This window comes from Podarcis muralis, chromosome 8, assembly GCF_964188315.1.
Source record: "Podarcis muralis chromosome 8, rPodMur119.hap1.1, whole genome shotgun sequence".
In the NCBI taxonomy this organism is placed as follows: Eukaryota; Metazoa; Chordata; class Lepidosauria; order Squamata; family Lacertidae; genus Podarcis; species Podarcis muralis.
In genome coordinates, this window is record NC_135662.1 from 47,395,871 (window position 1) to 47,406,379 (window position 10,509).

The following is a 10,509-nucleotide window of genomic DNA, read 5'->3' on the forward strand; positions in this document are numbered from 1 at the left end:
CTTACCTCATCAATAAATGCTTACTCAGTTTCTGAACACCAGAAGGATGGATAGAAAAAACCAAGGGCCAGCCTGCTTCACAAAACGTGGACATAATTGTTTTCCTGTCTTCTGTTCTTCCCCACTGTGCCTTTTCCACCTTAAACCTTTCATTTCTTTTCCAGAACATGAGCCTCTAGAAATGTCATCACCTTTTAAACATCTGCATTACTACTGAAATCAACGAGCTTCTGGGTGTAACAACCTACAAATCTTAATAACCTATAAATCGCTACTGTGGTGGAACTATGGCCATGATCAAATATTGAATGGTCCACAAGAAAGCAATCAAAACTGTAATAATTATAGTGTATCAGTGGGAATGTGACATAAGTCATTATCGTATTGAGGCTAAACATTCTCAAAATCCTGAAGCTAGAATGTCTCCTGGTGTTTTGAACAAATTAATATGAATACTAGTAGATCTCATGCTTGCATTAGCGTGTTTACAAGGAGACATACTTTTAACAGAAATGTACATGTTGGATTGTATGTATATCATTCTTAGTCTTTCTACAAATACATGCATACAAGGAGCTGCTACCCGATTGCCAGCCCCAGTGTGATGGCCTGGGATTTGGACTCGGAGGAATCCCAGCCTGCACAGGAGTCCCTGCCTCCAGAACCAGCTGAGTCGGGGCTGGGGCTTGAGCCTGAAGGGTCCTCACCTGTGCTGGATCCTCAGGTGCAGGCATCAGCTGAGTCTGCTCTGGGTCCTGGGGTGATGGAGGACCCATTGCCTGCAGGTGCTCCACTCTCAGCCCCATCAGAGGAAGCTGAGGTTGCCTCTGGGTCCGGTAACCCTCCAGCCTCTCCTGAGCTGCAGAGGCTCAGGGCAGAGAGGCGGAGGGAACTAAGTTCCTGCAGGAGGAGTGCTCACTTCCAGGCCAGGAGAGGCGAGTCACCTGTGAACCGGGGCAGATAAAAGCCAGCCAGCCCCAGTCCCAGGTTGCGGGAGCAACATTGTTGGTAACCTGTTCCTGCCTGCACCCTGTTCTGCTCTCCTGCCAGAGTTCCTGACCTCACCCGACGCCTTGCCTTGGACCCCCCTTCAGCTTTGATGGACAGCCTCCATACCGCACCCTCGGACTGGACTTGGACCTTGCCGCACGGTTAACCCTCGGGACCAGCACACCCGCCTAGCCAGCAACACCCCTTCTCCCACACCTGGCCAACCCTTTACACATAACCAAAGACATTTTACATTTCACCCATCCCCTTGCCTTGCCTTGCCTATCCCCTCACAGCTCGCTCAAACCTCCACTCCTCCTTACAGCTCACCCCAAAATACCCAATCATCCCCTTTAGGAGCATGTGAGGGACCTTAAGAGAAGGGTTGAGCAGACTGCTCTCTGAAGCAATCCCTGTTGTTCAACACTGCTCCAGTGATGTTTAACAGAGTAGGGTGTTTCAGAAGTTTGCTAAGCACCTCCCACTCCTCTTAAATGGCTCGCCTGTGATGCCTGCAACCTGCACTGCTTGCCTGCCTGCTGGTGTCATACTGGAGTTGCCATGAATGTCTATTGGCAGCCAGATAACTGCTGTGTGAAGAGAGCTTTACAGTTCTATTATATGGTAAGATATTATGCTATTTATTTGCATATTGTTATATAATTATGAGGCATAGCTGGCAAATTGTTGCTATGTACATGTCTAGTGAGTGTGTTACTTAACAATATGCATGATAGTCATGTTAATCTGCTTATGTCACCTACAGTAATTAATTTCAAATACTAAGGCAGGTGCTCCAGTCATCATTCACTACTTGTTAAGCACATAAATTGGATCCTTATAGTCATCTCTGTCTGACTTATAAACCAAGAATCTTATAAGCAAATTGGTTTTAGGTTATATAAATTCACTGAAGTTGCATACCAGACATTCTAAAACCAATATATCAAAAAGTAAAATAAAATAAAATAAGAATGCTGTAAAATGTAGACACATTACACCATGTATTCTAAAATATTTGTGTTTTATTTACAAGACAATTTTCAAACAGTTGGCATTTTAAATTTAAGTTAAACTTGTCTATTCATTGAATGATTCACAACATTGTAACAAAGATCAATAGTTAGATGCAATTTTATTCTAATACTTAAAAATGTTAGTCTTACTATTTAGAAATGCAATAGGTGATTTGACACACAATAATTTATAAATACATATTCTAACAACTAATTCTAACCCAATGTTATAAACATTTTTTTGTCCAATGTTAATTAAAATTTAACCTTGATAACAGAAGTATGTTAAAAAATGTGTGGGGAAATTTCTTTAAAGACTTGAACGGACTTCAGCCTTCTCTTACTGCATGGAAATCCCATCCTACAGTTCATTACAAATGCAATTGTAATCACTGAGACATCTTAAAGCATATCTGAATGGTAAGTTTGTATTTCAAATAAAACTGGTACATTAATTCAGGGCAGGCAGGCTAAGGAAGTATTGAAATTACTTCACAAGCTTAAAATTTTCTTCTACCCAAAATGATCCCAAGATCATACATTTCCTATCAATTCCCTGAAAGCATTTCGCACTAGACATCTCTGGAAGAGATATACAGGACCTGTTCCAAAAAGCTGATGATTTTTTAAAGTGGCGTAACTGAACCTAAGCTCTGACAGTAAGCTGCAAACCGAAGCACACTTCATAGCAAATGAGCCTAACTGAACATTAAGCCTAGCTGAACTTAGATTGCTTTCCAAACAGAAATGCTTAGGATTGGGATGTAAATCTCAAACACTAAATATCACAGCTAACTGTAACGCAGCCAAAGGCTACAAATCTATACACACTAGCTAGGGGGTGATCTCCACTGAATTCAGTGGGATTTCGGAGTAAACACACATAGGATTGCACTGCAAGACTAGTGGAATTCTTACGTTACTGAGCAGGGAATATGGTATGGAATCATAACAAAATGCAGCTGTGTAACTCTAAATGCCTTAAGGAATATTGATACGTGTTGCCATTATCTCTATCCTTTCCTAATCACATTCCCATCATCCCAGTTCCTCCAGGTTTCATGAAAAGGCTGCTCAAGTAGGCCTAGTTCTTACCAAAGTGCTGGGCTATACACTTTACAGACTGCAGGTCAAGCTCAAATGAATGCTCCCCATAAGGAAAACTACAATCTTCTGGAGAAGACTAGGCTATAAGCTTTCTTCTTGATGTCTAATTTTCCACTGAAGCAATTTGTATAGAAGAGCATCATTGTGAACTGCAACCCAGCATGAAGAGGCATCGTCTATTGAAAACCAGGTTGTAGAGTCTTTAAAGCTATCCTATAGTAAGCTTCAACCCAATTGCCTGTTGTTCTGAACTATTTGCTTCAGATCTTCAAGCTATACCTAATTATCAATCATTTAAGAACAGTAAAAGAACCTTGAAAGAAAGGATTTACTACAGCTGACTGTAGCAGAGCAACACTGCCTTCCTTGAGATGATTTTCTCTACTTCTTTTCTTCCCTGTAACAATAGGCCTTGGCTCCTTTTAACTCTGCACTGGAATAAATTATGCTGATGGAAGAGCAGGATGGTGGACCTGTGCATTCTTGGACAATGGCCATGGAGACCAGAAAACCCCGGTGAGGGAACCTGAGTTTGTCAAGTAGTATTTGCACCTTTCCAACTGTAAGCAGCAGTGCAACAGCTGTTCCCTGCCATTTCCATTTTCTTAGGGCTAGGCTCCCTAACAGAATACAATTAAAGGCCTCCTAAAATAAGACAAAGACAACTGTTATTTTTGTCTTGAGCTGAAGACAGGAATAGCAAAGCAAAATGCAGGCACATAGGTAAGGCGGGCCAGGGAGGAAAAACATCTGCAAGACAGAGAGTGGTTCTAATGACCTTGGGATACACCAACTCACCAGCTGAGGAAACAAGATAATTCCCAGTGTTCAGATGCCCACACAGCTACATTAAAAACTTGTAGTGACCATCACAGTGGATTAACAGACAACTGCAAAGAGCTATTATATAAAGACTAAAGTCATACCTTCATGAGTTTTGGTTAGAGGGACAACAATACATTTCTTATTTTAAAATGATTTTTTGCACTCATTGTAATTCATAATTTCAAAGTAAAAAAAACTGTTGTAGCAGACATTATTTATTTAAACTGTTCAAATACTCATTAATAGCCCAATCTTCAGGCCGATGGAACCAAAAGACTTGGAGTGACATACTTACATGGAACAAATTTCCACTGAAATCCATGAGGCTTACTTCCACATTAACAGCTGCAATCCAGTGAATCCCTAATGGGCACACCTTTTGGTTCAGCAGCTTTTCCTGTCACTTGTCACCATCCTGAATGGACAATCTCTAAGGTATTTAGAGATTCCCTTGATCACAGGAAGCATACTTATGATTGGGGTGCCAAAGCAACTGAAATCAATGGAACATAAAGTTTAAATTGAAATATTTTAGTGTAATTTCCCTGTGCATTGGAGTGTAAGGCCTTCCATTCCACATGCGTAGAGTTTACTAGACATGCAATGAAACCCAAAGTTTTAAAAGGAGTAAAATACTGGCTAGAGTCTGACTCTGTTTTTGATTTATGCCTGGACTGTTGCCTAAATCAAAGCCTTCTCGCATGTTTAACGTCACTGATAGGGTAGTTCTTTGCTGCAAATTTCAAACTATATTTCTACTCTCAAGATCCCTTTAAAAATACTTTTTCCAATGGTGAGTTATCAGACCAAACATTTTTGAACTTGTGGATTCTTCTGCTTTTAACTACAAGCTATAGTTTCCAGCTGTTGTTCTGCCTCCGCAGCCATAGCTGCTGCCTGTAATTGTTCTGTTTCACTTTGGAGAGCACTGGTTGTGGTTACTTGTTTCCTTTCGCTGTGCATATTGTTCTCATGTCTCTTTAAATCAGATGCTTTGGCAAATGCTTTAGTACAAGAACCACAGACAAAAGGCTTTTCCCCTCTGTGTCTTCTTTCGTGGTCTTTCAGGTGAGACTTGTGCTTGAAAGCTTTGTCGCACATGTGGCAGGCAAACGGCCGTTCGTTACTGTGAACCCTCTCGTGCTTCTTTAGGTCTGGAGCACGAATGAAAGACTTCCCACATACTTCACAGCTATATGGCTTATAGCCTGTGTGGATCTTTAGATGCTCTTTCAAATGGGCTTGGGTGGTAAAGCCTTTAGTGCACATTTCACAAACAAAGGGTCTATCCGCAGTATGAAGTTTTTCATGTTTTCTCAATCGTGCTTCGTCTGAAAATGTTTTGCCACATGCCTGACATGCAATCTGCTCTCTGTGACCATAAAGCAAATATTCAAATTTCATGTCGCCAGCTGCTGTTGTCCATGCTGGCGTCTGTTCATCCTTGACTTCACTGATGCCATCGTTAAATGCTAGAGCTTGAGGAGTTTGAGATCCTAGTTCTTTTGTTTCGGCAGTGTCTATGGACTCTACTTCCTGACCGTAGCAGTTCACTTTTCGAACCTCTTCACTGCCCAGCTCTTTCAGAATTGCTTCCTGAACTCTCAGAGTCGCAGTTGGTGACTTGCCATCTTCTTGACTGGGAGGGGTTCCTTCCATTGTCATATCTGATGGGCTATCATCATGATCTCCAATTTCTTCAACCTCATCGTCTTGGTTATCATTAGATTCACCCATTGATCTGTTTATTTTAAGACAGTACTTATTTTTTGATTGCGAATTATCTTCCGGACTAGAAACATCACGTTTCTGAGAACAGAGTTTGTCCAAGAATCTAATCCCGAGAATCTGACCAGACGACATCATTAAATTAACGTCTTCTTTTTTAACTGAAATCTTGGCTGTGTACATATAATTTAGCACTTCCTCAAATATATCTGACCGAAGGAAATCAATCTCTATTACTGATGAGCTGTCAACTTCGAGTTTTTTGAAAAGCTTTTTAAAATAGGTACTACAAGCAGCAAGCACACACCTGTGGGCCCTGAATTTCACGTCTTCAACAACAATAGCGATGTCACAAAATTCTCCTTCCAATCGCTGCTCATTTAATGTTTTCAGAAATACAGTTTTGTGATCGTCGTCATTATATTTAATGGTTTCAGACATACTGAGGAAAAACTCCTGCAGAAAAATTATGAAAAGATTTATTTGTAAGCTACTCTGACAAAACAAAAGACATTTTGAGAAATGTAGTATTAGATCTGAACTTTATAACTCAGATTTGCTCAACAACATTTCAAGCAATTAATAACCTTTAAAAATCTCAATACAGTGGTACCTCGGGTTACATACGCTTTAGGTTACATACGCTTCAGGTTACAGACTCCACTAACCCAGAAATAGTACCTCGGGTTAAGAACTTTGCTTCAGGATGAGAACAGAAATCGTGCTCCGGCAGTGCGGCAGCAGCAGGAGGCTCCATTAGCTAAAGTGGTGCTTCAGGTTAAGAACAATTTCAGGTTAAGAACGGACCTCCGGAATGAATTAAGTACTTAACCTGAGGTACCACTGTAGACAAAAAGTTGATCTACCTATTATTGTATAAGCATCACAGGAAAACAACAACAACAGTGCCATTCTTCTCTAAGAAAGTGGGCAAGTGAACTGTGGACCACAGTCATAAAAACTCTAGGATTTCTGGCTTGCCTGCAAGTTGTCCACTGGTCTAGATTGAACATCATCTGGGATAATGAAAGGTTGCATCCCAACCCAATGCTCAGCAGTGGCCAAACATATAAATCCTTCCTTCCAACTATATTAGGAAGGCAGCAACAACAAATCTGAGTTTGACGGACAAGAGCTGAAGCAGGAGGAGTAGAAAGTGCTGAGAACGGGAGAGGAAGACAAAAGTGAGGAAGAGGAGAGGCAAAGAGGAAATGGTCCTTCCTTCTCTTCGCTCTTCCCAAATATGCCCCATCATTTCACTGGCAAACTTGTACAGTCATACCTTGGAAGTCGAGTGGAATCCGTTCTGGAAGTCCAATTGACTTCCAAAGTGTTCAACTTCCAAAGCGTGGTTCTGATTGGCTGCAGGAAGCTCCTGCAGCCAAACGGTGCCCTGTTAGACGTTCGGCTTCCAAAATAACCTCAAAAATTGGAAAAGTCACTTCCGGGTTTCGATTGTTCAGGAGCCAAAATGTTCAAGAACTAGGTTGTTCGAAAACCAAGGTAAGACTGTATAGGCAATTACCTAATGACTAAAATAATTTACTGAAGCAGAAAATTAAGGAAATGCAAAAAAGAAATATTAAGACTGTACCATGAACAATGAAGGATTTTTTTCTTAATATCTGAACAAAATGTTGACGGTAGGTTAACCTTTATCCTGAGGACCCTGAACCTGAAAGAGAAAACGATGAGGTATCTTTTAAAAGAGTATTATTTTTCTATTATCCCATTTTTGCTTTAAAGAGAATGGTCTACCAGGTTGTCCCTTTTATGATGAGTTAGAGGAGGCTGAGAGGACTGGTGAGCTTCATTGCTGAGTAGGGATTTGAACCCAGATCTGACTCTGTAATTTACACCACACTGGCTTCCATGTCTTTATTGCTAGTATAGTATTTCTACATTAAAATCAACACAACTTATTTCTGAAAGCAGAATCTTTGCATACTTGCAAGGACAAAATGCACAACAGATCCTATAGTTCCATATAATCCTACTCTCTCACAATTTAGGCCACAATTTCCAAGACAGGCCATTCTCCCAGCTGAGGTTCTGATATCAGAGATCAGGCATGTTCAGGGTAGTATAGTTATAGACTAGGCCCTTCTATGCCTTTAACGTGAACATCAGCAACTACTCACCTATAGGCCTGCAGGATATTTATAAAAACACTAGTAACTTGTGTGGTGGAGACTTGGGGAAGAGCAGGAACTGCACACATATGTGTACGTGTGTGTGTGTTTGTGTGTAGAGAACAGGAATGTGGCTCATGTACATATGATTCAAAGGGGAGGAGTTTCAAATTGTTGCAGCTATGGATAACTTTTATTAAGCAAATTATTTTTGCAAGTATATGAAATATTCCACTGTAAAATCTGGTACAGCAGCAACTGTATGGAATTTTGATTTTGTTGTTTATCCTTGACTTTATTTTTAAGCAGTAAGAAGACCAAGAAATGAAGGGAAATATATAGGTGTTTTTATCTCTTAAAGCATAAATCGTTGCCTCTCGGGTTTCTGGTTTTTATTTTCATTTGTTCCACTTTTTCTGTTTCACAAAATCCAAGCAAGTTATTCATTTGTATCCGACTTTGGTTGCTCACAGCCATTAGCAAAGGTGTTACCGTATGTCTGATGTGTGTCTTGCCTAATACATGTCCTGTACGCTTGCTGGCTTTTATTTCCCCTCCAAATAGCATTGCAATGCAATGTTGCAGGTAATGTTTAGCCCAGGCTTCCTCAACTTCAGCCCTTCAGATGTTTTTGGCCTACAACTCCCATGATCCTTATCAGGATCAGGCATGTTCAGGGTAGTATAGTAGTCAGGAATGATGGGAACTGTAGTCTCAAAACATCTGGAGGGCCGAGGTTGAGGAAGCCTGGTTTACCTTCACAAAAGCAAGTAGTTTAGACTTGTGTGTGAAAAAAGTCTTGTCATGGGCCATGCCAAGAAGGTGGCATCACCTGCCATTGTCAAGCCCACAATGGTTTATATTGCAGGAGGTGCTTCTTTAAATACTTTGGTCCAAAGCCATTTAAGGCTTTGTGCGCTAGTACTAGCACCTTTAATTATTACTATTAACAGACAACCCTAGGAGCAGATAAGAAGGTGATGGGTTGCTCCCCACTAACGGAATGTCCACCCTGATGAGATGCATCTGCTTCCTTCATTATTAACATTCAGCATGCCTTCAAAAACATTCTTGTTCTCCTGATGACTGAACTGTTACTGGAAACTCTGAGTTTCTGAGTGTTACATTTTCATATACTTTTCATTTTAGGGAATTCAGACAACACCTCTATCTGTTCAGCCCACATGAGACAGGGTTCTTGGGCAGATGGCTTGGCATATCCATTTGACAAATCAGAGCAGGAGGCAGGACTAGTACAGGTGGCTCTGCAACCCACCCATCAAATTTCTTGAATATATTGGGAGAGGAACCATCTGAGCGTAACTATTGTTAAGCTTGCTAGATTTAAGAAATACAGTATGACATTTTTTATATTAAAAACCTGCATGTGGGAATCCTGTTGCGATCAATTAAGATTTTCCCCACGTAAACAGATTTCAGTTTTGTTTATTTACTGAAATGCCTACACCTACCCTTCAGTAGCCACTCAGCCTTCTCAGAGTAAGCAAATATATTCAATCTAATGGAACTAAAGCAAGACTAATAAAGCAATCCCATAACTGTCTGCTTGCATCCAGTTCAGTAGCTTCGTCTGAAGGTGATCTTAAACTCCTATATCTAGGGATATAGAAGTTTAAGATCACCTTCTAGGGACCTTGGACAAGCTACTTTTTGATGTACTAAGTATTTTAGTTATCAAAGATACCACTTTAAATTTACTCACATAACTTTTTAAATAAAATGTGATGACGTACACTTTTTGTGCTTTTAAAGGAAACTAAAATTGAGATAAACCCTAACTGCAGCAATGTTTATTTAAAGAATATGGTTTACTACCATCGCAATAAGCACCATAGACTAGTTTCGTGAATACATCCTCAAACAATCCCCCACCCCACCCGCGCGCCCTAAATCAGATTTGAATTAAAGAGGGCGAAAGCATAATAAACACTCTTACTCGGAAATCAACACCGCGACAACCATTATGAGTCAGTCCCGATTCCTATTTGTTTCGTACTGAACCGATGGCGATTTTTTCCTCTATAGGCGAGCAAGAGCGTGCATTCGCGGCGTGCACGTACTGGAACACAACTCCTCCTCCGGCAAGCAAGCGAGCAGCGCGCGAGTAACCATGGAGCAGACGTGCACGGTGCATACTCGGTGCATGCGTGCTAGTGCCCGTTCGGGGACGATGCCTGTGCCCCCGCTAAGACGGGGCTGCAGCGGAGTGGAGCGCACCCTCGCCTCACACGCGCGGCTCCCCCGTCCTATTCCGCCCGCCACCGAAGAGGCGGAGCCCAGCAAGGCCCGCGCGCGCGGGAACGGGGCGAAAGGCGCTGCTGGTCCCGCAGCCGCCGCTCGCGCTCGCTCGTCAAATGGGGGGCGGCGGAGAACGGAAGGAAGGAAGGCGGGGTGGGGGCGCTGCGGCAATCTCGGGCGCCGAAAGCAACCGCTTCCCACCGGAGAGCGCCCTCGGCCGCCGCCGAGAAGGCGGCCCTTTCCTGTCGGGACTGCCCCGAGTGGCGCGAGGCAGCCTAGCAGGCCCGAGCCAGGCGGCGCGCGCGGGAGCAGCTGCTGCAAAAGGGCGGCGCGCGGCGGAGCCTCCCCAGTGCACCTCCCCTCCCCCTCCTCCCGCTCGCCCGGTTCCGCCAGCCTAGCCTCGAGTGCGCGCGCAGATGCCCCTCGCGCTTACCTGCCACGCTCGGCGAAGG

At 42.5% G+C, this 10,509-nt stretch overlaps 1 protein-coding gene across 2 annotated transcripts; it reads right to left on the reverse strand.

Annotated features, from left to right (window-relative positions):
* Positions 1-1,995: 1,995 nt before the first annotated feature.
* On the reverse strand, positions 1,996-10,509 carry ZBTB14 (zinc finger and BTB domain containing 14). 2 transcript variants are annotated; one of them, XM_028737284.2, is made up of 3 exons: positions 10,491-10,509; positions 7,261-7,341; positions 1,996-6,122 (listed from the first exon to the last, which is right to left on the reverse strand). In XM_028737284.2, exons 2-3 carry the CDS (start codon positions 7,261-7,263, stop codon positions 4,779-4,781), a joined length of 1,347 nt encoding a protein of 448 aa, XP_028593117.1. In that variant the 5' UTR covers positions 7,264-7,341; positions 10,491-10,509; the 3' UTR covers positions 1,996-4,778. The 2 variants fall into 2 exon arrangements, with proteins under 2 accessions (XP_028593117.1, XP_028593116.1); XM_028737283.2 differs by lacking the exon at positions 10,491-10,509 and adding an exon at positions 9,756-10,468.